We start from the raw sequence: 22,116 nt of genomic DNA on the forward strand, positions 1-22,116 counted from the left end.
TTAGGACTACTGCAAGTTCTGCCGAAGTTTCAGGGGCCCAAATGTTTTGCTGTGATGGCTCACAGCACGGTTTATCCCTTTCCTCTCCTCCAGGCCAGTCAATGCAGCAGTCTGGGGTATTCTGTACTTTTTACTGCACACAAGTGTAACAAATACAGCATTTGCAAACCGGCAGATGCCTGGCTTAAAGAAAGAAAAAGTCAAGAGATAGGAACAGAGATGATTTCCCTGTAAGAAGCAGCTGTTTTGAGTAGCTCACACAATACTTTTCCCAGTGGCTCAGTCAGCTGCCCGGTCTCCTAAGTGGAATGTGCACACCTGCTTTGCCAGGACAACAGCTTTTGTTCCTGCTCTTTATTGTTAGTTTGCTGTAGTGTTTGTAAACGCCAACGTGTATTTTGTAAATGTTGACCTTTTGAAAACTTACAACCACCAGGTCACTCCACCACGCTACCGCCGCCCACACCCCCTGACCGCGGCCTCCTCCCTCGGCCCAACGGCTTCCCCGCGGGGCGGAGCACTGCCCGCCTTCCCTCATCGCGCCTGCGGGCGCCATTGACTCAGCCCGCCAGGCGTCTCCGCCGCAAAATCGCTTGGGAGTTGCAGTCCCTCACGCGTGGTTTCACATGGAGGTTCCGCGGCTCTCGGACTCTCCATCCCACAGAGCCTTGCAGGGGGGGCCTGGCGCACGGAAGGCGCCTGTGGGCGCTGGTGTCAGGGCGGCTAGTTCAAGTTGCCATAGCGGCGAGGTGAGGAGGGCGGGGAGTTGTGCGGGGTTTTTGGGCGTGGGCGGGCAAGAAGTCGGGTTCGCTTTGCGGAGGTGACGCCTCCTCCCGCAGCTGCTGTCTGGTGAGGGCTGGGGGCGCGGGAAGGGCAGAGTCGGGGGCTGCGGTCAGAGCGGCGTGCGGGAAGGGGCTGCGCTGCCCTGCGGAGCCCTGCGGGAGGACGGGCGGCGAGGGGAGCCACGGCGGGCGTGGGGTGACTCACGAACCGAGGCGGCAGCCGGGGAACCCGGCGGGCCTGGCGGAAGCCCGACCGTCGGCGTGCTCGGCGCCCCTCTAGGGTTGCCCCACTGCCTCTGAGGGTTTCTGCCCCCGCCTGGGACAAAAGATCCCCGAGGCCCTCAGAGGTGGTCAGGCGTTAGTAAAGTTCGGCACATGGAGGGCAGGAGAAGAATTTGCAGAGGGCATTATTTGTGCTTATTGTGAACAATATGAAGGAACCACTCTCTGTGCTGAGGTGGTGAAGAGTGCTGAGAATAGTGGCGTAAGTTAACAGTAAAGTGTCCTGCAGGTGCCTTGAAAGCGTGATGGTGAAATGCCACCGTGCTGGCTCACCTTCCTGGTTTGTTTTGGAGACTTGTGGCTCTGTTAGAAGCGCTGAAGGAAAGGGCCTATCAGCTGTCATATTGTCCCTTTCAGGAATGACGATTTTTTTCTGAGCCTTAACCATCGGGCTTCAAACATGCCTTTAGCGCTAGAGCACTAAATGTCTTCATGTATCTGGAGCTAAACAAGCAGTCTGGTCTCTCACCTGATGACCTCTCTCCAGCCAAGAAGGGGAATCAGGAAGGGAGGAGAGAAGCCTCATGGGTTTAAATGTAAACAAATTTAAGGAAATAACATAACTAATACAAACACGGACATAAAGTATGTAAGTTTATACTAAGCTACAGTCCTGCTAGAGAAGCAGAGCTAGCAGCAGGCTAACAGGGAGGAGCCCCAGGAAACAGAACTCTTCATCCTCAGCATACCCCCCCCCTTTCATAATGAGCCCAAGGACAGTGGTGTGGGGTACACCTCTTAGCCCACTTGGGTCACCTACCCTGACTTAAGGTCCCTGCTGACTTGGGTCTACTAATGGCCTGTTGTCCATGTCTGGCCTATGAATCTGTTAGTTACCTAGTCATAGATTAATCTGTGTCGAGCTAAACAAAAATACTTGAGAAATAATCAGGATGTGTGTAATAAGTTCATCTCTTGCCTACTGGAGCTGGAGAACTTGCTGTTGAGACTGTCAGCTGTTCTTCATGTTTGCTTTACCATATTTTGGCTTTCTTAAGGAGAGAGTCTGTGAAAACTGAAACAGCTTTTTTTTTTTTAAATTTTTTTAAATGATGTTTTATTCTTTGTGTGAGAAAGGTGGTAATCTGTGTGGGTAGACTAAAATCTAGTAGAAGACAAAGTAGATTGTATGTACATAAGCTGAAATCCATTTAGGTTTTTGGACAAAGTAGTAATAGGCTTTTTTTGTTGTTGTTGTTGTTGTTTAAATTAATAGGCAAATGTACAGAATATTTGTACCAATTCCTGTTTCTTTAGGAGTGTTTTTTAATAAAAAATGACTCTTGGGTAATTCTTTTAAAAATGAGGATGTTGGTTTGTATGAAAAAAAAGCTTCAACTTAAAAGTACTTATGGTTCCTCTTAGGCTGCTTGCGTGAATGAAAAGGAATGCTACTTAACTGTAAAGAGTTTTCTTCAGACAAAATGTATTGCATTTTCTTTTATGTTTACCTTGTTCACTAGCCCTTCTTCAGTGCTTTGGTCAGTAAGAATCTTCATGAGCATATTTTTTGATAACTAAAAAACCCATTAATCTTTTTTTCTGTAAATCTTAATTTCCCTCTTGTGTCATCCAGTGTCATAGCTTTTCAGTAGCCTGGGCTCTTATGTTTGGTACACTTCTCAGAACATGGTTTTCAACAGACAAGTCACCTGCTATTTTTTGAATGGATTTCTATCCGTTCCTGTGTCTTTTCTGACATTGCAAGTTGTCAAATCAGTATAACAAGGTGTAGGTATAGGGCCACTTTCAGAGGCCCACTGTCTAAAGAGTTTGAGGTGTTTTTTAAGAATTTAGTTCCAGTCAGCTGAGGCACGATAACCAGCTTTGGGGCTCTGCTGATTTATGCCATTTTATCTGGAAATGAGTGAAAACACTTTCTATCACTCGAATGTTCTTATGTATCTCATTGTTCTTGATTCCTCTATCTACTCAGGTATCCTTAAAAAGCTCAGGTATCCTCTTTCACTAATGTCAAACTGGCAATGTTGTAAGTCATGTTGTTTGGGGCTCTCAGTTTTTAGAAAGAAATGGGATGAGGTGGAATTAAGTCTTAAGCCTAATCTTTCACTTGGAACTGTGACTGTAGACAAGATGTATGAATAGCATGAAAGTAGGGTTATGAAAGTAGGGTTAGTTTTCTAGCTCTCATGGGATACTTATATGAAATATTCTACATACAGAATTAATCCAACTTTTCTGTCTGGTTAGAGAGGAAAAGAGATTTTGCTTCCTGTGAAAGTGAATGGAGTTCTGAAGAAGCTAAGTTGCCAAAACATGAGTGTGAGTTGGTTGTTGAGATGTGGCAGATGCAGACCATCAACCATTTGCTTGATCATTAAAATTGAATGTGTTCTTTAAGAATAACAGTTGGGTAAAATCTGTGGATACATAGGTACAGAAGCAGATGAAAACTACAGTCCTGCAGTCTCAGGACTGCATGTCTGATCCCTAATAAGACTGAGCTTGTGCTAAATTCTTAGTATGGATGTTAGTAAACTTTCCCCTTTAGTTGGTGTCTTAAAGATATTTTCAAAAAATGCTTTGACACAGAAAAACTTTGTGAAGCTTAAAGGAAAAATGTGCTTTAGTGAGATAAGGGAAGGAAAGATGAGATAAATTAATCACTTCAGAAAAAGTAAGAAACGTTGTTTTACTTGATCACAGACTGAGTACATTGATTTACTCGCCTTTCATGTCTGAAATTCCACAATTTGCAAGCTTTTAAAAATTAAATATAAGGTTCAGGAAAAGCATTAAGTCACCTTTGTATAAATTACAGTGTAGTTTTTATATTTTTAAATATATATATACATGTGTGTGTATATATATATATATTTAAGCTTCAGCTCTAATGGCTGGAAGAATGATGGCTTTTTCTGTGTTGACTACAGGACCAAAGGGAGTTGGAGAGTTTGCCAGTCTAGTTCCTCTTCCCAATAGCAGGCTCAGGCTCTCTCTCCTGATGCTGTTAACACAGGTCTTATGGTGGTGATTCCATGACCTTTAGGCAACTCATGCAGTTTGTGGTAGTATAAGAAAAAATGTCTATCTAACCTACTGTTTGAGGGTTGTAATTTTAATTAGTAACTATGTGACTTCATTATACTAGCCATAGCTGTCTGGATCTTTTAACAACTTCTTTTACCATGTCTGAGGATTGTTGCCCTTTTTTTTCCTTCCTTATCTTGCCCTTTTAAGACTCAGCAATCCCCTTTCTTTCCTTACAAGCTCTATTTCTTCTCAAGTAATTTTCTAATTCTAGTCAAGTGAATTGTCCCAGCATCAAAATAGTAATCTGGGTTGTGTTGAATTAATGTTAGATAAAAGAATATTATTTCACAACTTAAAATGATCCTTAATTTTAGATTTTAGGTGTTAGTTTTTTCTTTCTGGAACATGCTACTGTTGATGCATATGTAACTTGAAATATTAAAGCTCTTAAATAGAGTTTTTTTCTTTTTTGTTCCGCTTATCTTCTGTTATCCTTGCTGTATTTGTTGAGTTGGACAAATAGTATCAGCTGCAAACTTAGTAAACATACTATATTATATTTTGTTGTGTTAGCTTGTTGTACAGTGTTGTACTATATCATATTATACATTATATATATTATCAGATCATTTAATGAAAATAGATAGTGGATTCACTGTAGGTTCTCGCTTGGTACCACTCTCCAATTTGACACTTAGTTTCTGATAACTGCTCTATAAGTTCTGAAGTTCTGATACTCAGTTTCACTTCCATTTTAGAGAGGTTTTGTTTAGTTCACGTTTCATTAGCTTACCTTTGTGAATGATGTGTCTCCAAGGTTGTGTGGGCTTTTTTTGATTTTTTTGATCACTGGATCAATTGATTTGATACTATCAGATACACTGCAGTTTTCTTTCCTTTCCCTTCTTTTTGAAACACTACATTTACCTTCTTCTGTAATAGCTCCACTTCTTTTTGAGTTAAGATATAGGTGCTTAGGTTTGCTTTAGACAATTAGCTACTTGGGTTTACTTGTCTTATTTGACCCTGGCCGATCTGAATATAGCTTAGCAAGTAACCTGAGGGGAATCTTTCTGCAGAGCAGAACAACTGATAAAGCTCTGATGTCTCCTCTGTATGTTTGGGGGGAAGAATTTGCTTTGGGCGATGGTCTTTTTCTGGGTTCTGAACACTTACAAATAGTGAGAGTGCATCTTTTGGGTTGGTTCCCCCCTAATGACCTCTGCCCCTTGCATCCTTGGCACTGCTTCATGGTGTGAACAAATATAATTGAAAAGCAGTTGGAAGATTTACTTCAAAAATGCATCCCACTGACACGAACCAGAAAGGCTAAGTGTGATCTGAGCCCAAAAGATGCTTTGGGAATATTGTGCAAGTCAGAGACTGCGCAGTTAGAATCAGGATTTAACACTCATTACTTTTTCTGGTCTTCTTTCCTAGGTTTCAAACTACTAATGGCAGACTCATCCAGTGACTCAGATGGCTTTCTTAGAGGTCGAATAGGAAGGCGCCCACCTTTGAGAGCATCCCACAACAGAGCTCGGAACTATGGTGCTGAAGAAGTTACAGAGAAGATCCATACTTTAGCAAGCACTTTGCAGGTTGTTCACTAAAAACAGTTCTTAAAGTATTTATACAGTGCATTTCTGTAGTTTAGGGTCAAATTTTTATTTTCTGAAGTTGTGGAAAATACAGTACTAATGGGAAACATTGTTTTCTCTACAAACCAAAAATGTTTTGAAAAATTGATCGTATTGCCTCTGAGCCAACAGTGTGTGGCTTGTTACTCTTCCATACTGCCATTGTTTCAGATAGTCATAGAATGTTGTTGGAAACAATGATCTGTTTGGTAATTCTGCTTATAAAGTTAGCAAACCGAATAATAAACTTTAAGATTTTCACAAGAGGCATTATATTTTGGAGCAGAAAGTTCCAGACCCATCTTTATTGTTATGTACCATGTAAAATTTTGCAGTTCCTAATAAAACAAATATGTAGGCAGTGAATTCTGTAATGATAGAGTTTACAATAAAGATATTTTTTAGATTTTTGGTGAGAAGCAGTATTTGTAAATTTGTAAAAGATCCATGGGTTTGCACGAAGAAGTGTTCATCTAATTCCTGGTTCTTCAGTGGAGAAAATCTCTGAATCTGTTTTGTAAGTGGGAGTGGACATTTAGCTATCTTGGCATCATTTATTGTTGAGAAGTCATTCCCATTCTTCTCTAGTTGACAGTTCTGAATACTTGGACTGGATTGGCTTATGTATCACTGGTATGGAATGGACCGCAATTTTAGTATTTTTCTTTTTAATATGTGAGAAGAGAAATTCATATAGAATGCTGAATTTAAACTTCAAAACTTCTTAGATGGAAAATAATCAAGACAGAATGTAATCTGACTTTTTTTTGAAAGGAACTCTTTGATATTGTCATGTTTCTGTCTAACCTTTTTCTAGGTGTTTTTCTGAAATTCTGATTTTAAGCTTATTGTTTTTAATGCACTGCTTTTCAGCCCATCTGCCATCTGATTCGGTTCCTCATCTGGTCAGAGAATGCTCATGCAGGGAACTTACCTAATGTGTTGATCTTAAAAATTTCCAGTCAAATTAAAAAATTTATCAGTCAGTTTTTTTTTACAGGCAGGTAAGGTTAAGAGTAAAAAGGTTTTTCTACAGAATGGCTGAAATGTGTAAAACTTTTTTAAGCTTTACTGTTTTACTGTAAATGTATTTTTGGGTTTTGGTTTTTTTTTCCTTCCCCTTGGCCATACTGTTCATCTTCAGATTCTGGTCACCTGAATGGATTTTGAATGTTTAGACTCTTTAAAAAGCACTTGTGTTACCAATTTACTTGTTTAACCATGAATGATAAAGACAACTGTAGTGTTTGATTAAAGAAGGTTTCTGTTTTGACTTTTCAAACTTTTTTTTAAGGATACCAACCGGAATCTAAGGCATGTTGACCATTTGCTAGGACAATACAGAGAATACAACAAGGAACAAACGGATGCAATAGAAACTGTGAGCAACTTTTGGTTTATCCTAACTTAAATCTTTTCTGTTAACAGCATTCATAGCTGAAGAATTGGTAGTAATGGACAGACTGTATCAAGAGTTAAGTATATGTAAGCAGACACTTCTCATATTTATTTGAACAATCTAAATCAAACTATAGTAATATGTGATTTTTACTTATAATAATTTATTATTATTATTGAACATTTCTTGGAAGTAGATATTCTTTTGGTTATAGATAGCATGCTTGGAGTCTTCCTGGTGTTTTTCACCTTTGTTTTAAGTAACTTGATATTTGAAGCTGCCAGTGTTGGAAACACGTTTTACTGTAGTTATGGGTATATTACGTACAAGAAAAAACACTACTAATTCTTAGATATGCTTGGCTTAAAAATAGTTTTAATTCTCCTAATAACTTTGTAGAAAAGTAATATTTTACATGCATTAGTTTTTAAATCAGTCTGTGTTCATATTTCTGTAAATTGTGATTTCTCTGCAGTTGAAGGAAACACTGGAACAGTCTATAGGTCAGTTAAGGAGCCAGCGATTATCCCGAAACCCTGGAATGAGAAGTTCTTCACTCTCAAGCTTATACCCTAGTGATCTGGATGGAGAAGGGATATCAGGTAAAATACTTAATGCTGCTTGAGTATACTTAAAGTATTTCATATAGCTGTTATATGGAAAGAGGAAACTAAGAAGAAAAATGTATAACGATAGTGGTATGAAAAGTCATCATTGATTACTTTAAAGAAATTCAGTTTAGAAATTTGGGAGATTACATTAAGTTATGGAGTTGTTTATTTGGTAAATTCTTAAAGCTTTCTGTTACCATCTTTTTTTGCTGATATCCTCAGAGATCTAAATGAAACATTGATTCTTTCAGTGGAAAAAATTGTCCACTGCATGAGTTGTAGGTATGCAGAAGTTAAACCTAAATCCAAAATATATCACAGCTTCTGAAGCTTGCTTCATAGCAAAAAGGAAAGGTAAATTTTAAGTGCATAAGACTGTGGATATATATATGAAATTATGTAAAGCTCAGTGGAAAAGGAAAAACTAAACCAATGTATAACCTAGAGAAAAGTAGTTTTTTCTGGTACGTTTCTCTGAAAATTCATTATATTTTATGAGAAATTGTATTTGGGAGGAGTATTCCTCCCAGAAATAGTATTTAATATATTTTAGTAGAAAGCTCTAAAGGTTTCATTTTTCTAATGTAAAAGCTGTGAAGTTCTGTAGTTTGAAGATACAAATACAGTGGAGGAAAAGCTGTTGCTTGGACAAAGAAAATTTGAAGAAAATGTCACCTATTGCTTAGAGGTACAAAGGAAACCTCTTTTTTATCAATCATATACATGTATTCCAGACATATTTATATTGAAGAATCCTAGGATGAACTGAAAAAGAAGTATGTCTGTGCTTTTTATTTAACTTCTGTAGTTGCTTTGTCTGTGGCCTATCAGGATATTGGCAAGATGAAACACTTCTTTTGTGAAGCAAAATGAAAAATTTCCCATACAGTTCTGTCTTCCTACTTATTTTTTTTATCTCTTATCTCATAAAGGGAACCGTCACTTCCTGCCTACTTCTCCTCTCAGGGATTATGGAGACTCACAGGGCAGTAAACACCGAAGGTCTAGATCTGCAAGTGTTCGATTTGTCAATGAGGCAGATAATTTGGACCAGGTACAGAGAACAAATGGAGGTTGCTTCCCCAAACAGGCAATATATGGTTACCAGGCTCTTTGATTTTACATCACAACATTATTCTGATAAGATAAGAATGTTTCAGTTAGGAAGTGTGCTTTGAATGCTATGTACCCTTCTTCATTAGGCAGTCATCTCTTGTATTGTCAGTTTCAAGCAAATCTATCATTATAGTTAAAAAGATGGAGATGATAGTGATAACAAAAAATTTATGAAAAGAATAGCTTTACTTTTAAAACCAAATATGAGAGAGAAAAATAATCTCTGAATACATCATTAGTATTCACCTACATGCTGAAATCCAGTGTGGCCATAAAGGGGTTTGTTCTTTTGTTCTGCTTTAGTTAACGGCACACGATCTTATTGCTTTTACTGTTTACTGCAATGTGGCCTGGATTGATTTTCAGCCAGCTAGTTCTCTATCTTATTTCTCAGTCTGACCAGTGAGGAGGATAATTTGACCGTGTACTTTAGGCAGATGTGAGGAGGAGAGGCATACCCCTCAACTTGTGTCTACTTGCGGACTCTTCAGGAAAAAGAAATCAATTACTTTAATGAATAAGATTATAGGCTTTCTATATCCTACCTATAGATAGAGAGGAGATTTCAGATTTTTGCATTTTCAGACTGAGTGGCTAGACCTGCTTGAGTGAATCTTTCTGTGTAGACTAATTTGTCTAGGAGAAATGTATTATGACTGATCTAAAAATGTCTGATTGTGAAGTGTTCATGTTGACTTCATTAAATCAAACTCCAAATAAATAATTTAACCATTATACATTCTGTCAGTTGACTTTTTGGGAAGTACTGAGTGTTGCAGAATTTCCTGGACTTGTATTTAACCCTGTTAATGGAGTAGACCCTTTCAGTCTACTCCTCTCCCAGGAACATAATCCTTGGAAGAAAATAATCTTACATGAAAACTTTTCCTCATAAGTTTCCAAAAAGCTTAAAAATACTTCAGACTGCTTCTAAATAGCCTATAAATATCTTAGAAATTTTATTCAAGGAAGTTCATGAAATGTATAAAAAAATTATAGTAAGTAACTGTGTAAGCAAATGTCTATTTCTCCTGTTTTTGTGGTAACTGCTGGATTAATCCTTACATTTGCTTTTCATTGAGTGAACGTGACTTTCCTCTATCATTAACCAGTTTGTAAGAAGAGTACAGGGCTTTGAGGAATGATAAACTAGTAGTCACTGCTCATGACTGTAGATAAGAAATTGGGACAGAGATAAAGCACTGATACTTAACTGAAGCTGTGGGTTTTTCTTCTTTCAGTAAACACAGCCTTCTGTTCACTCTCACTGCTCCTAGCTAAGGTTGTTTTCAAGCTGAATAGGTGTTTAACAACCTGAATAGGTGTTTAACACAGGGGAAATGTTAGTGCCTGTGTCTGAATATTGAGGGCAGACAGCTGGGTTATGGGCTACTTCTTTAATTTGTTCCCTTAAAGATAGAGGGCCTGCTGAATGTAGATTTTACTGAGGAAAATAGATGTGGTTTGGTGTTTTTTTTTTTCTTCCAGTCTCTGAAAAAAGCATTCTGGTAGTGTATAAGGTCTCTTGCAAGGTAAACTGCCTTTCTTCAGTGCTTTGGTACTTCCCAAATACATCATAGTGTTCTGCTTGATCACTTCCAATTTCATATACCATCTTTTTATAGTAAGATATGTAACAGGGCAGAACTTTTTTTTTTTACTTACCCTAGCATTTATTATCAGGGAATGTGTCTGCTGATTTCTGCTGTTCAGATCTTTCAGCTTGCTTTGTATTACGTTTAAAAGGTGGTGCAGTGTCAGGTTACTAGAATGGCCAAGCTCTGAACCATAGAGAGAAAGCATAGATGGGAAACTTGGTTTAGCAGATAATGTACTGAAAATTAAACTTCAATGCACAAATGTTGTGAAGGGTTAAATAAATTAGAAGCATGGAAGCCTCATCCACTCCAGGCTCACCAGCAAGTCATGGAATTTTGTTATTTTGTAGGTTATTTTGATCTGCTTTATTTTAAAAAGTGTGTGTGTACATATGTATGAACACATATATATATGTATTTGTGGACTATCACAGAAGGAAGGCTTTCTCAGCCTTGGCTGAATTTGTGTATTTTAATTTACAGCTCCATTCTTTCCATCAGTCTCTTCGAGATCTCAGTAGTGAACAAGTTCGCCTAGGAGATGACATCAGTCGGGAGCTTTCAAGAAGAAATAGGTATAGACAGGATGTAACTCCATGAGAAGAGTGGTGTGGAAAATAATATTATGCTTTTAAATAAATCTCAAACCTCTTTTGTTCTTTTGTATTTAAAAAAATAATTTTGGGGAGAGTGGGGAATTGCACAGCATGTAGATGAAAGAGGTATTATAAATTGCATGTTTCATGTCATCTTGTGCAGTATTTATGAATATAAATAACATTCATCAGTTCTGATTTGTACAGTATATGTGGCTTTTCCTCACATTTTTTGTATATGCACAAAGTGAAAAGGACTTGGGAATTTCTTTTATTACAACTTTGCTCCTTAGTTATTCATGGTACTGGAGTCTCTTGAGGGCAAGATCTCATGCAGGCAAAAATATTTTTTGAAGTACATACTGTTTCAACATATTGTGCTTTCTCTAGTAGCAATAGCAGGAATAGAGGTGTTCATAATTTTGTGTTTGTTGACCTGATACCTAACCTTTCAAACTAGATGCTCTGTTGTCTTCAGTTGAGAGATGGAAATGCTTTTTATCAGGAATTTTCCACTTGAGGTTGGTCTCTGTTTGTGCTACGAGGCTGCAGAACAAATTGAAATAGCATAAAATTCTAGGAGATTGTTGCTGTTTAAAATGATCACAGTTGATATTTAGTTTTTGCACTGTAGAATAGTCTTTTTCTTTTTTTTCTGTGAAGGACTGATGCTGAATTAAGAAAGACTCTAGAAGAATTGTCTGAAAAGCTCACTGAGTCCCAAAGACAAGAAACGGTGAGTGTGACCAACATGAGATGATTTATATTTAACATTCTAACTAGGATGTGTGCTTCTAATATAGTGTATATGTTGATAATCAGAACCACATATTAGTACATATGCTGAACTTGATGGTATCTAGGATACTGTAGGTTGTTCTAATGTTACTCTTCCACAATTAAATCAGCAAGACAAGTTTTATATTTCAGGTACTTTTTAAAGTAAAAATGAGTTTTTTAATGAAGTGTTTATGTAGTGAATTTTTCGGTTCAAAATTCACAATCTTGGTCAAAAAAATGGTTATTTGGTGTATGATACCAGAATAGAAATGCATTGAATGATAATTCTGCACAATACTAAGTCTAAACATTTATGCCTTGGGAAACTGTTGGTGTGGTATTGATCTCTACTTGTTAATCTCCCTGTGGATTTTTTTCTGGATCTTGTCCAGCCTGCTTTATAACTTGCATATCTTTATCAACTTTTTTGTTCTATAGCAAGGAGTTATTTACATAGATTACGTATTGTGAAAGGAGCTGCCATTTTTGTGGTGGTTTGTTTTTTTGGTTGTTTTTGTGTTTGTTTTGTATGCTTTGGTGCTTTTTTTTGTTTGTTTTTTTTGTTGTTTTAATTTCATTGCTTTTTATCCCTAATTTTCATTGGGAGAAGGCTGTTCAGTTTCTTCAGAGACTTTTTGGAGGATTTCTTCCTCTTCAGCCTAAAGAATTCTGACATACTTAATCACTCATTATATCCAGGCAGCTCCACACTACTGAAAAAGCCTAGTGGTAGCAACATTCTGCACTGCTTCATTATCTGTGCTCTCTGATACTTGGTGTGGATCCTTTGTCCTTGTTGAAAGCCTAATGATCTGGTGTGAAGCTGATGAGGCTGACAGAATAGGTGAAATGCAAATGCAAAGCAAATGCAAAAGAGGAGAATTTAGTGTGGAAGGTAGGAATAAAAATGACTCAGTAGGCATAGCAAAGCATAAAATCAGTGTGTGTAGAAACTGTGGTCAGTTAGTGTAGATTTTTGAGATCTCTTGGTATCTATATGTGTTCAGGAATTCTTCTATTGACATTATTTAGATAACTGATTTCTAATTCATGAAAATGAGTTTGGTAGCAGAAAATACTTATTTCCTCACAACTTCTTATGCAAAGCTGTGCAGAAACTTTTGTCCTTAGTGCTTTTATCATTTTGCTTTGAATGCTTGTTTATCACCTCCAACATTGCCATCTTTAGATTTCCATTCTACTGTATGATCCTTGGCAATAAACTGTGAATTTGAAATCTTGATAATTTGACAAAGTAAGTAGAAAAACTATTTTCAGTTCAGTTTCCTTAATTCTTCATTTCTTGGGGGTTGGAACTAGATGAGCTTTAAGGTCCCTTCCAATCCTAGCCATTCTATGGTTGTATATATCTAAATTCTTATAGCTGTACTCTTCAGTATATTCAGTGCTGTTTCAAAATTGCCTGTGTGTAGATGTGTGGTTATAAAGCTCTAGTTATTACTGTTGTTTTGAGTCAGTAGTTCAGAATTCCTTTTCATTAGAGGTTATGATTCTTGGAGCATTTTTGATGCTGTGTCTGAATACTTTTAAAGCCACATCAATGCACATTAATTTTATCTTTAAAAGGAGACTTTTCCATCCCAGATAAAAGCCAGAGGACATCTGAGGTAGTGACGCAGGCAGAGTTGGATGTGTGTTTCAAATCACTCTCCTTGTATGTGAGAGTCTGTGTGTGGTTTTGGTGTAAGGACTGCAGTGACTGGAAAAGCAGAAACATAACCCTCATTTTCAAAAAGGGAACAAAGGAAGACCTAGGGAACTACAGGCCAGTCAGTCTCACCTCTGTGCCCAGCAAGATCATAGAGTAGATCTTCTTCAAGGCTCTGCTGAGGCACATGGCAGATGTGGAGGTAGTTGGTGGCAACCAACAAAGCTTCACCAAGGGCAAATTTTTCCTGAAAAATTTGGTGGCTTTTTACAGTGGGGTCACAGCATCTGTGGACAAAGGAAGATCAACTGATGTCATCTGCTTGGACTTGAGCAAAGCATTCAGTGCTGTCCTGCACAAAATCCTTGTTTCGAAATTGGAAAGATATGGGTTCAGTGGATGAACCACTTGGTGGATGAAGAATTGGCTGGATGGTTCCACTCAGTGGTGGTCAGTGGCTTGATGTCCAAGTGAAGACCAGTGTTGAGTGGCTTTCCTAAAGAGTCAGCACTGCGACTTAAGCTGCTTAACATCTTTGGTGGTGGCATGGACAGTGGAACTGAGTGTACCCTCAGCAGGTTTGCTGACAACACCAGGCTTCAGAGGTGGGCCCATGCCAACCTCATGGAATTTATCAAGGTCAGGCACCTGGGCTGGGGAAATTCCAAGCACAAATACAGGCTGGGTGGAGAATGGATTGAGAACAGCCCTGAGGAGAAGGACTTGGGGATTCTGGTTGATAAGAAGCTCAACATGAACTGGCAGTGTGCTATTGCAGCCCAGAAAACCAACCATATCCTGGGTTGCATCAAAAGAACTTTGACTGGCAGGTCAAGAGGTGATTCTCCCCCTCAGCTCTGCTTTTGTGAGACTCTGCTGGAGTAGTTTGTCCAGTTATGGAGCCCTCAACCAAAGGACATTGAGCTGTTGGAGCCACAAAGATGGTCAGAGGTCTAGAACATCTCTCCTATGAAGAAAGGATGAGAGATTGTTCAGCCTAGAGAAGAGAAGGTTCTGGGGACACCTTAGAGCAGTCTTCTAGAACTGGACAGAGACCTACGAGTAAGTTGGGGAGGGAGTTTTTATAAGGATGTGTAGTGATAGGACAAGGCCCAGTGGCTTCAAAGTGGAAGAGGGGAGATTTAGATTGGTTAAGTAGGAAGAAATTCTTTATTGTGATGTTGGTGAAACACTTGCACAAGTTGCCCAGGGAAGTTGTGGATGCTGCCTCCCTGGAAGTGTTCAAGGCCAGGTTGAATGGGGCTTGGAGCAACCTGGTCTAGTGCAAGGTGTCTCTGCCCATGACAGGCAAGTTGGATCTAGATGATTTTTAAGGTCCTTTCCAGCCTGAACCGTTCTGTGATTCAATATGTTCAAATTAGGTATCTGATTAATAGAGATGGTGCAATTAGAAGTTATTGAAGCTGTTTCTGTCAAAAAAGATACCAGTATCAAGTGAAATGGGTCTCGTATGGAGTTAATGTGGTTACAGTATCTTAGAGATTAAGAATTACTGCCAGATAAACAACTGTCCTTCACAGAAGATCTCATAGAGGAATTTCTGGCACTATACAAGTGACTTGTGAAATGTGTATTTCACATTATCATTTGCCATTAGGGAAAATTTTAACAACATTGAAGTGACAACTGTGAAAGAAGTTTGCTGTTTTTGTGATTTTAATACTTCCGTTTCAAGTGTGTATTGATGGTAAAATAAGTCTGAACAAAAAAGGCAACAAAATCTGTTGAAAGAGATTTCAGTCAGCAGGATTTGCGCTCTGGAAATAACAGTGGAAATCTGAAAAATCAGGAGAGAAAGTCAAGAAGTATGTTGCTGGATTTTGTAGATGAAGCATCCAGCATCTTTGTCAAGAACACATTTATCTGCATGACTTAAACGTCATCATGGTTTCAAAAAGAACATTCTGTTCTTTGTGTTTAATTGGTGTTGGTGGAACTTTCTGATAGCCTAATCCATTTTCATAGATTTTGCTGCTACCTAAAAGCCTTACCCAGAGACACAGCTCTTAGTGTCATTATCTTTGAGGTAGTCTCTGTTGGTAAAAATGTATCCTTGAAATCACATTCTAATATATTGTGAATGCAATAATTTATTGCTAGCAATTCATGTTGTTGTATAGAACCTCCATATGCTTTGTGCTGTTCTTCAGTGAATAATTTGTCTATGCTAAGGCTTTTGATAAGATCAAGAGGACAAGATATGTAGTCTTATGGTGGAAATACTGACCTGAGTCAGGGTCACTTGGGATAAAGGAAAAGAGTTTTAGAGTTTCTTCTGCATGTGCTAATTGATAAGTTTATACTTAACTGTTTCTAACAGTTCTTTTCTATAAACAGGAGTCCTACGAATGGCTTTTAATCTGTGAAATATTCACTTTGTAACACTACCAGAAACAGAGTTACATTTGGCATCTCTAGTAGGGGAAAAAGGCTAAGCCTCTTGGAATAGTGTTTGCTTTCTTAGCCTTACACGAAAATGAAGAAGCTGTTTAGAAAAATTTTGAGAAATGAAGAGGGTACAGTATTTCCAGACAATGTGGAAGTGGTCTGGATACACTACAACAGTGACCTTGAATGAATGCATTTAGAGACATGAAGGAGATCAAATGATAAATGGTGCGACTTCATAAAGTAAAAAGGAGTCCTTCCCAAGTTATAGCCAAATGGTAGAGGTAAAAAGATTAGATACACTTCAGCAGTTAATTGTAAAAATGCACCAAGGCAGGTTTAGAAAATAACTTGACAAAAAAGGTTGCAAAGTATGCACTAATATAACCAGTATAATGCCATGGTATCACTAGATAAAAAGATGATCACTCTAGAAAGGGTGTTCAGAGGAGATAAGATCTGGTGAGGAAGATGATAGAAAAAATGTATTATGTTTTTGCATCCATCTTGACAAAGAAGACTATATGCAGGTTCTAACATAGTAATACACCAGGGGATTGGCCTGAGATTTGGAAGCACCTGTGTTGGGACTTGCTCTGTTTCATAGCTTAAATGAAAAGCAATTTGAAAAACGTGGTGATAAGCTACCCAGTCTGTGATAGTGTGATGATGCTAGTTTTCAAAAATGGAGAATGTGAGTTTACAGCATTCCAGGAAGTCTTGTTGCTAAACACTGCTAGGACATGAATGTAATGAGGTAGCTTTTCCAGAGAATACAGAGGAAGCCCCAAGTTCTGTTCTGAACACTTGGTTCTGTTGCAAGGTGCAACATAAGAAAGCTTAATTTGCTATGGGCTTGTATGCTCTCTGCCTTCTTTTCCCAGTCCTCTCCCTTACCACTCAAACCCCTTTGGCTTTGAGTCACACAACAATAACTTATATTTTATTCTAGTTATTTAAATTCTTGTACAACAACTTTCATTTTCTTCCCCTATTATGCTTCCTCAACCATGATACACCTCCGAAGTGCCATGGCACTTTCTTTGCATCATTCAAGGTTCACTGCTAGCTTTATTTTCTCACACGTCCAACCAAACATTTCTTATAAGGCTAAATAGGTTAATATTTAATATTAACTAATATTAATATGCTAAATGCATGTTTTGTCGACTGCCAAAACAAAGGAATAAAGGCTGAGTTCTCCCTTTTTCCCTAAATGGGGCATTTATGAGGTCACCTCTGTCTAGGATCTTACTTTCTTGAAACCTCTCACAGAGCCTAATATGCCTGACAGTTCTGTACCACAGAAAGTTTCTTGAAACCTCTTGAAACCTCTCACAGAGCCTAATATGCCTGACAGTTCTGTACCACAGAAAGTTTGAATGTGTTGGTCAACTGAATTTTGGGGAAATTAGGGATTGAGAAGCACAAATGAAAGAACAGCTCATTATGTAGCTAAAAGTAGTGTTTTTATGAGGATGCCTTTGTTTCATTCTCTTTTTCCAGGATTATTATTTCACAGTATTTTGTCTACCAGAGAATGTTTCCTTCTGCAGAAATGTTAGCTAATGTGCTACCTGTTTCTTTATCCTCAAGCAAGGTATTGGTCAACCATTCAACAAAAATTTGATTTAAAAAAATGATTGCTATAAGGAATTAATTTGCTTATAGCATAAGCTTTGCTCTTTGTTTATTATGTCTTGGTTTTTCATACATATTAGGAATAGGTGTGAGGATGAAAATTTTTTATTTATGAAATAGCATTAGATACAGAAAAACTTCACTACTTGGAAGAAATGAGAGGTGAAACATATTCTATGCAAATTCTTTTTAAAAGGGAAAAGTTGACAACATAGTATAGGAAATACAGCAATATATTGATTTGCCAGAATTAGAAGCTCTACATTTACTTCAGAGACAGAGAGAACACAAAGTGGAAACTAAATTAGATTAATAAGAACAGTCATAAAAAATACATGACTGGAAGACCCATAGTGGCAGATAATAGGATGTATCAGCAAAGAGACATCAAGAATGGTGATGATTTACTTATTAGTGTATCACCATTTATCAGGGCGGCGAAGCAATTGTTCTGTTCCTAGCAGAAAAGGGGAGACCAATGATGCAGTGTGCCAAGAAAGCTAATTCCTAATTAACACCTTTTTAACTTTTATTTGCCAACAAGATAAGTTGCTAGTTAGTGACCAGCAATGGGGGTGTAAGACCTCATCTTATATTTCAGGTGGAGAGGGAGGAGGGGAAGGAGGCATGTAAAATATTTTGAAATAACCTGGTGCAGATTAGTTAAGAAATGTAAATAACTACCTGAAGTGATCTCAGACTGGCTTAACAACTGCTTTTGGGTGAATCAGAAAAAATATTCTTGGAATACTGAAAAAGGGCAAATCTTGAAAAAGGAAAAAAATATGCTGATATATTTTTCCAGGACTTAATTTGTAAACACCTAGGAGCAGAAAAGACACAGAAGAAGAAGATAACACAGATTTATCAAAAAAATTGCACTTGTATCATGGAAAAATTTTACCAGGGCGAAGCAGAAGTTTTCTACACCTTGATGCTTTAATTTTTATTTTAGACAGAATTTCGTATGCTATTCTAATAACCTTTTCACTACAATGTGGCAAAACTCAATATAATCTATAATAAACACACAGCTCTCCAGATACCTGTGTAGTTAGAAAACTAGAGGAGAGAAGTGAATTTTACATGCTGGTGTTCTTGACCTGGTTCTCTCTGAAGTTATTTATTAGTACTTTAAATGATGCAACAGAGATGCTTGCTATGTTTGCAGATGGACTTCAGATATTTTGGAAAACATAACTGAAATTCACTATCCAGTTTTGGATGGGACTTAGAAGATAGAACAAGGCTAATAGGTGTGAAATTCAGCAAGGAAGACTAAAATTGTGCTTTAGGAAAAGCAGGTAAATCTAAAGGCAATGGAATTAATTGTCTAGGGAGGCTGTGAAAGTTTTCTGTAAAAATTTTTAAGCAGGTTAGACTTGTAGTAAAATGACATAGATATAGAAGGTTATGTGTTTAGCCAGGAAGCAAGTTTGCTAGCTTTTGAAGTCCCTTCCAGCCTCCTCTTTCTGTGCTCTTTTGACTGAGATATACTACTAATAATTTTCTTGATAGAGGTTTTTTCCAATTAGTTGTAAGTAGCATTTTTTTTTTTAAGAGGATTGTCTTATTGAAATTACTTTGCACCTGACAAATATAATGAGTGCACCTTTTTAAGAACCTTGTTAAAAATATGGTAAAGAGGCAAGGCAAATCACTTGATATCTTGTAGTTAGTAAAAAGTTAATTTCTTCCTTGTTCTTCATGAGTGATAATTTGCAATAAAATCTGAAGTTTGCAGGAATATGAAACTTGCCCATCATGTCATGCAAGTGGTGAACTAGACCCATATCAGTGAGGAAGTTACTGACATCTCCTCTTGAACGTCTTCTATGGAAGTGGTTCCTTTAGGATCTTGTGTCAAGTCTAAATTAAACATCTTTTTAAAATAGCTTTAATGTTCTCTTGCTTTACTTCACTTAAAAAAAGATGTGTGAGAGAGCTGAGAAAGCTTCCACCTTCAGACACATGTAGCCAAGATTTTTTTATAATGTAAAAACATGACTTTGTTTCATTTGTGCGCTTTAGGTATATCTGGAGGAAAGGACAGAAGATATTTCCCAGTTTTCAGGAAAGTCATGACAAAATGTTATTTTCTCTTCCTGCTAGTGTCATTGTTTCTGCTAGCTGGAGTATTTTGTGAATTATTAGAATTAACACTAAGTAGCAGCTGTGAAAACAAATATAAATGTTGTGGTGTGGTCATCATTTATGCTTTAGTTTTTGGTCATCATTTATGCTTTAGCTTTTAGTAGGCAGTTATTCTGAATTATGACTGCAAAGCTTTCATAATTTACATGAAAGAATGTGGTTTGACTCAGTGTGTTATTTTGAGCATCTCCTGTTGGTTTTAAGAGAAAGTAAAAAATTCCAAATCATAAGCTCACCATTTATCTGGCTGCACAAACAAGAAATGCTTTCAAACTGATGTACTCTGTTGTGAAGTAAGAGACTTTCTTTCTTTAAACATGATGTACTGTGAAGCCCAGGATATGAATGTATTCTTACTTATGTTTATATTGCTTCAGAATTGTGCTACTTGTGTTAAAATTTTCTGTCCACATCTACACTTAGTGATAGTACAAGCATGCATAGTGTTAAAAGCAGAGATGGGAGCTTGATCCCCTTTACATACGTCAGGAAGTAGTAGTTAAATGATGCTGGAAGTGTCTAAAGGTATCTAAATACCACTCGGTAGTGGGTTTATTGCTTTCTAGTGATTGTTTAAAATAATTAGTTTTAAGGTACAGAGGCATTGGTAGATATTTTCCTTGCTAATCTTCCACTTTAACAGTACAAATTTATTTTGTTGCCCACGAGAGGGTGCTGTCTGCTAGCAGCTTGAAATGCAAAAAAAAAAAAAAAAAAAAAAAAAAAAAAAAAAAAAAAAGTAGTTCTGGTATTGTAGCTTAGGGTTGAACTACTGTGTTTTAATCTAAATTGCCTTAACAAATAATTACTTTTATTTGTATTAGTTTGTACATAGGTTCATAAAATATTGGGAAAAAGGCTTACAGTGATGTAATTAGTTTGTGCTCTTGCAGTCACCCTCATGTACTTCGCTTTTTGTTAACTGTTTTTCAGTCACAGATTTCAGAATATAAAAGAGGCAAACACTGGGCTGTTTTACAGACTGGAGTTGTGAAAGAAATGCAACTCCAGATGTTAATCAGTCCTGTGACAGAGAAGCCAAGATTTTTGTTTTGCACCTTCAAGTGAGGCTGCACCAAGCTTTATATAGAGACACTTAACACTAAAGTAGAACCACCACTTTAAAGAAAACTAATGTATAGGCCTAAAAGAGGATATAGCTAGCAAGATAGTGGGTCAGTTCACTGCTTGAATACTCCTGGAGTGCTCACTGATATAACTCTGGTTATTTTCTATACCATTCTAAATCTTATTAAATAAAATGAAGTTGTGTTCTCTTTCTGCCCCATGCTCTATTTCCCTTGTTTGCCATTGTTATCTTAATACGTGGTAAAAGACACAATAATATCCTTGAGGGTGGTTTTTTTTCCTTTTGAAGGTATCCGAACGGGTAGAGAGAAGACTTCAGGAGATAGAACAAGAAATGCGTGCTGAAAGACAGCTTGTAGAAAGGCGCCAGGACCAACTGGGGCATCTGTCCCTTCAACTACAAGAGGTATGCAAATCAAAACTTGCTGTGTATTCAGAATTCAGTGAGAAAATTGCTGCTTTTGTGAGCCAGTACCTGACAGACTAACAAAAGTGCTCATATCTTTGGCATACTCTTTTAGCTGTATCACTCCAGCTCTGCATACTTTGGTGACCAGATGATAACAAGGGTCTCTGTTCCTCATGATGCTGTCTTGCCCGTGTTTAGAACTTTTTGGTAAACACCTATTCACTCCTTCAAACCTTGAAGAAATTAAAGCAAGTCATTAGCTGGGTTGTCTTAATTGAGACATTTTTGTTTTCTAAAATGTATAGTTCACTTGCAGCCAGCAAAATATTATTTATGAGGAAGATTCAAATGTTTGTATTATGAATTAAAATCAGTAGTAGCTAGTAGCTTTTTTTATGGTTGTTTTGGGAAATTTATGAAAAATACATCTGTTTCTTATTTTATTGCTATATTGGATATCTGTGTCTTAACATAGTGTAACTTTTTATTTCTCATCCCCTCAAGATGTTATTGCAATGCTGTTTCTATCTATGCAACAGAATATTATAGTTGAGAAGAAATGGGCAATTCCTTGTTTTTTGCTTTTAATATCGCCAGTGTACATGATTTTTGGAAGGCAATTTTATATTGTGCGGTGATATAGAGAAATCTTAATGTAGACTGACACTTTGTATTCCATGTAAGGCTACAGACTCTTCAAAGATGTTATACTTAAGATGCTCTTATAATGTAGATTTTAAAAAAAAAAAGTTTCTCAATATGCTTGTAGTGCTGCTTCTAGTATTTAGGGAAGAGTTACTCTCTTTTTTTCCCCCTCTTGATGTATTAATGGGTGAAAAGAACTAGAATGCTTTGTTAGAGTTTTCATTGCTCTTTAATATGCCTGTGTCCATATCTAGATTTTTTGATTGTGCCTTCCATCTGGTAGAGATGCTTAATGAAACGAC

At 37.3% G+C, this 22,116-nt stretch overlaps 1 protein-coding gene across 4 annotated transcripts in view; it reads left to right on the forward strand.

Annotated features, from left to right (window-relative positions):
• Window positions 1–513: 513 nt before the first annotated feature.
• The window catches only part of CEP128 (centrosomal protein 128), a 118,139-nt gene continuing 96,536 nt past the window's right edge, over window positions 514–22,116 (forward strand). For 3 of the 4 annotated variants that reach the window (XM_071745836.1, XM_071745835.1, XM_071745838.1), the window contains exons 1-8: window positions 514–749; window positions 5,499–5,659; window positions 6,993–7,079; window positions 7,573–7,699; window positions 8,641–8,762; window positions 10,906–10,997; window positions 11,682–11,754; window positions 21,050–21,166. In XM_071745836.1, coding sequence (XP_071601937.1) covers window positions 5,513–5,659; window positions 6,993–7,079; window positions 7,573–7,699; window positions 8,641–8,762; window positions 10,906–10,997; window positions 11,682–11,754; window positions 21,050–21,166 — 765 coding nt within the window. In that variant the 5' untranslated portion in view covers window positions 514–749; window positions 5,499–5,512. The other variant, XM_071745837.1, reaches the window with a different exon arrangement.

The sequence above is a fragment of the Heliangelus exortis genome, chromosome 5 (assembly GCF_036169615.1).
Source record: "Heliangelus exortis chromosome 5, bHelExo1.hap1, whole genome shotgun sequence".
NCBI lineage: Eukaryota > Metazoa > Chordata > Aves > Apodiformes > Trochilidae > Heliangelus > Heliangelus exortis.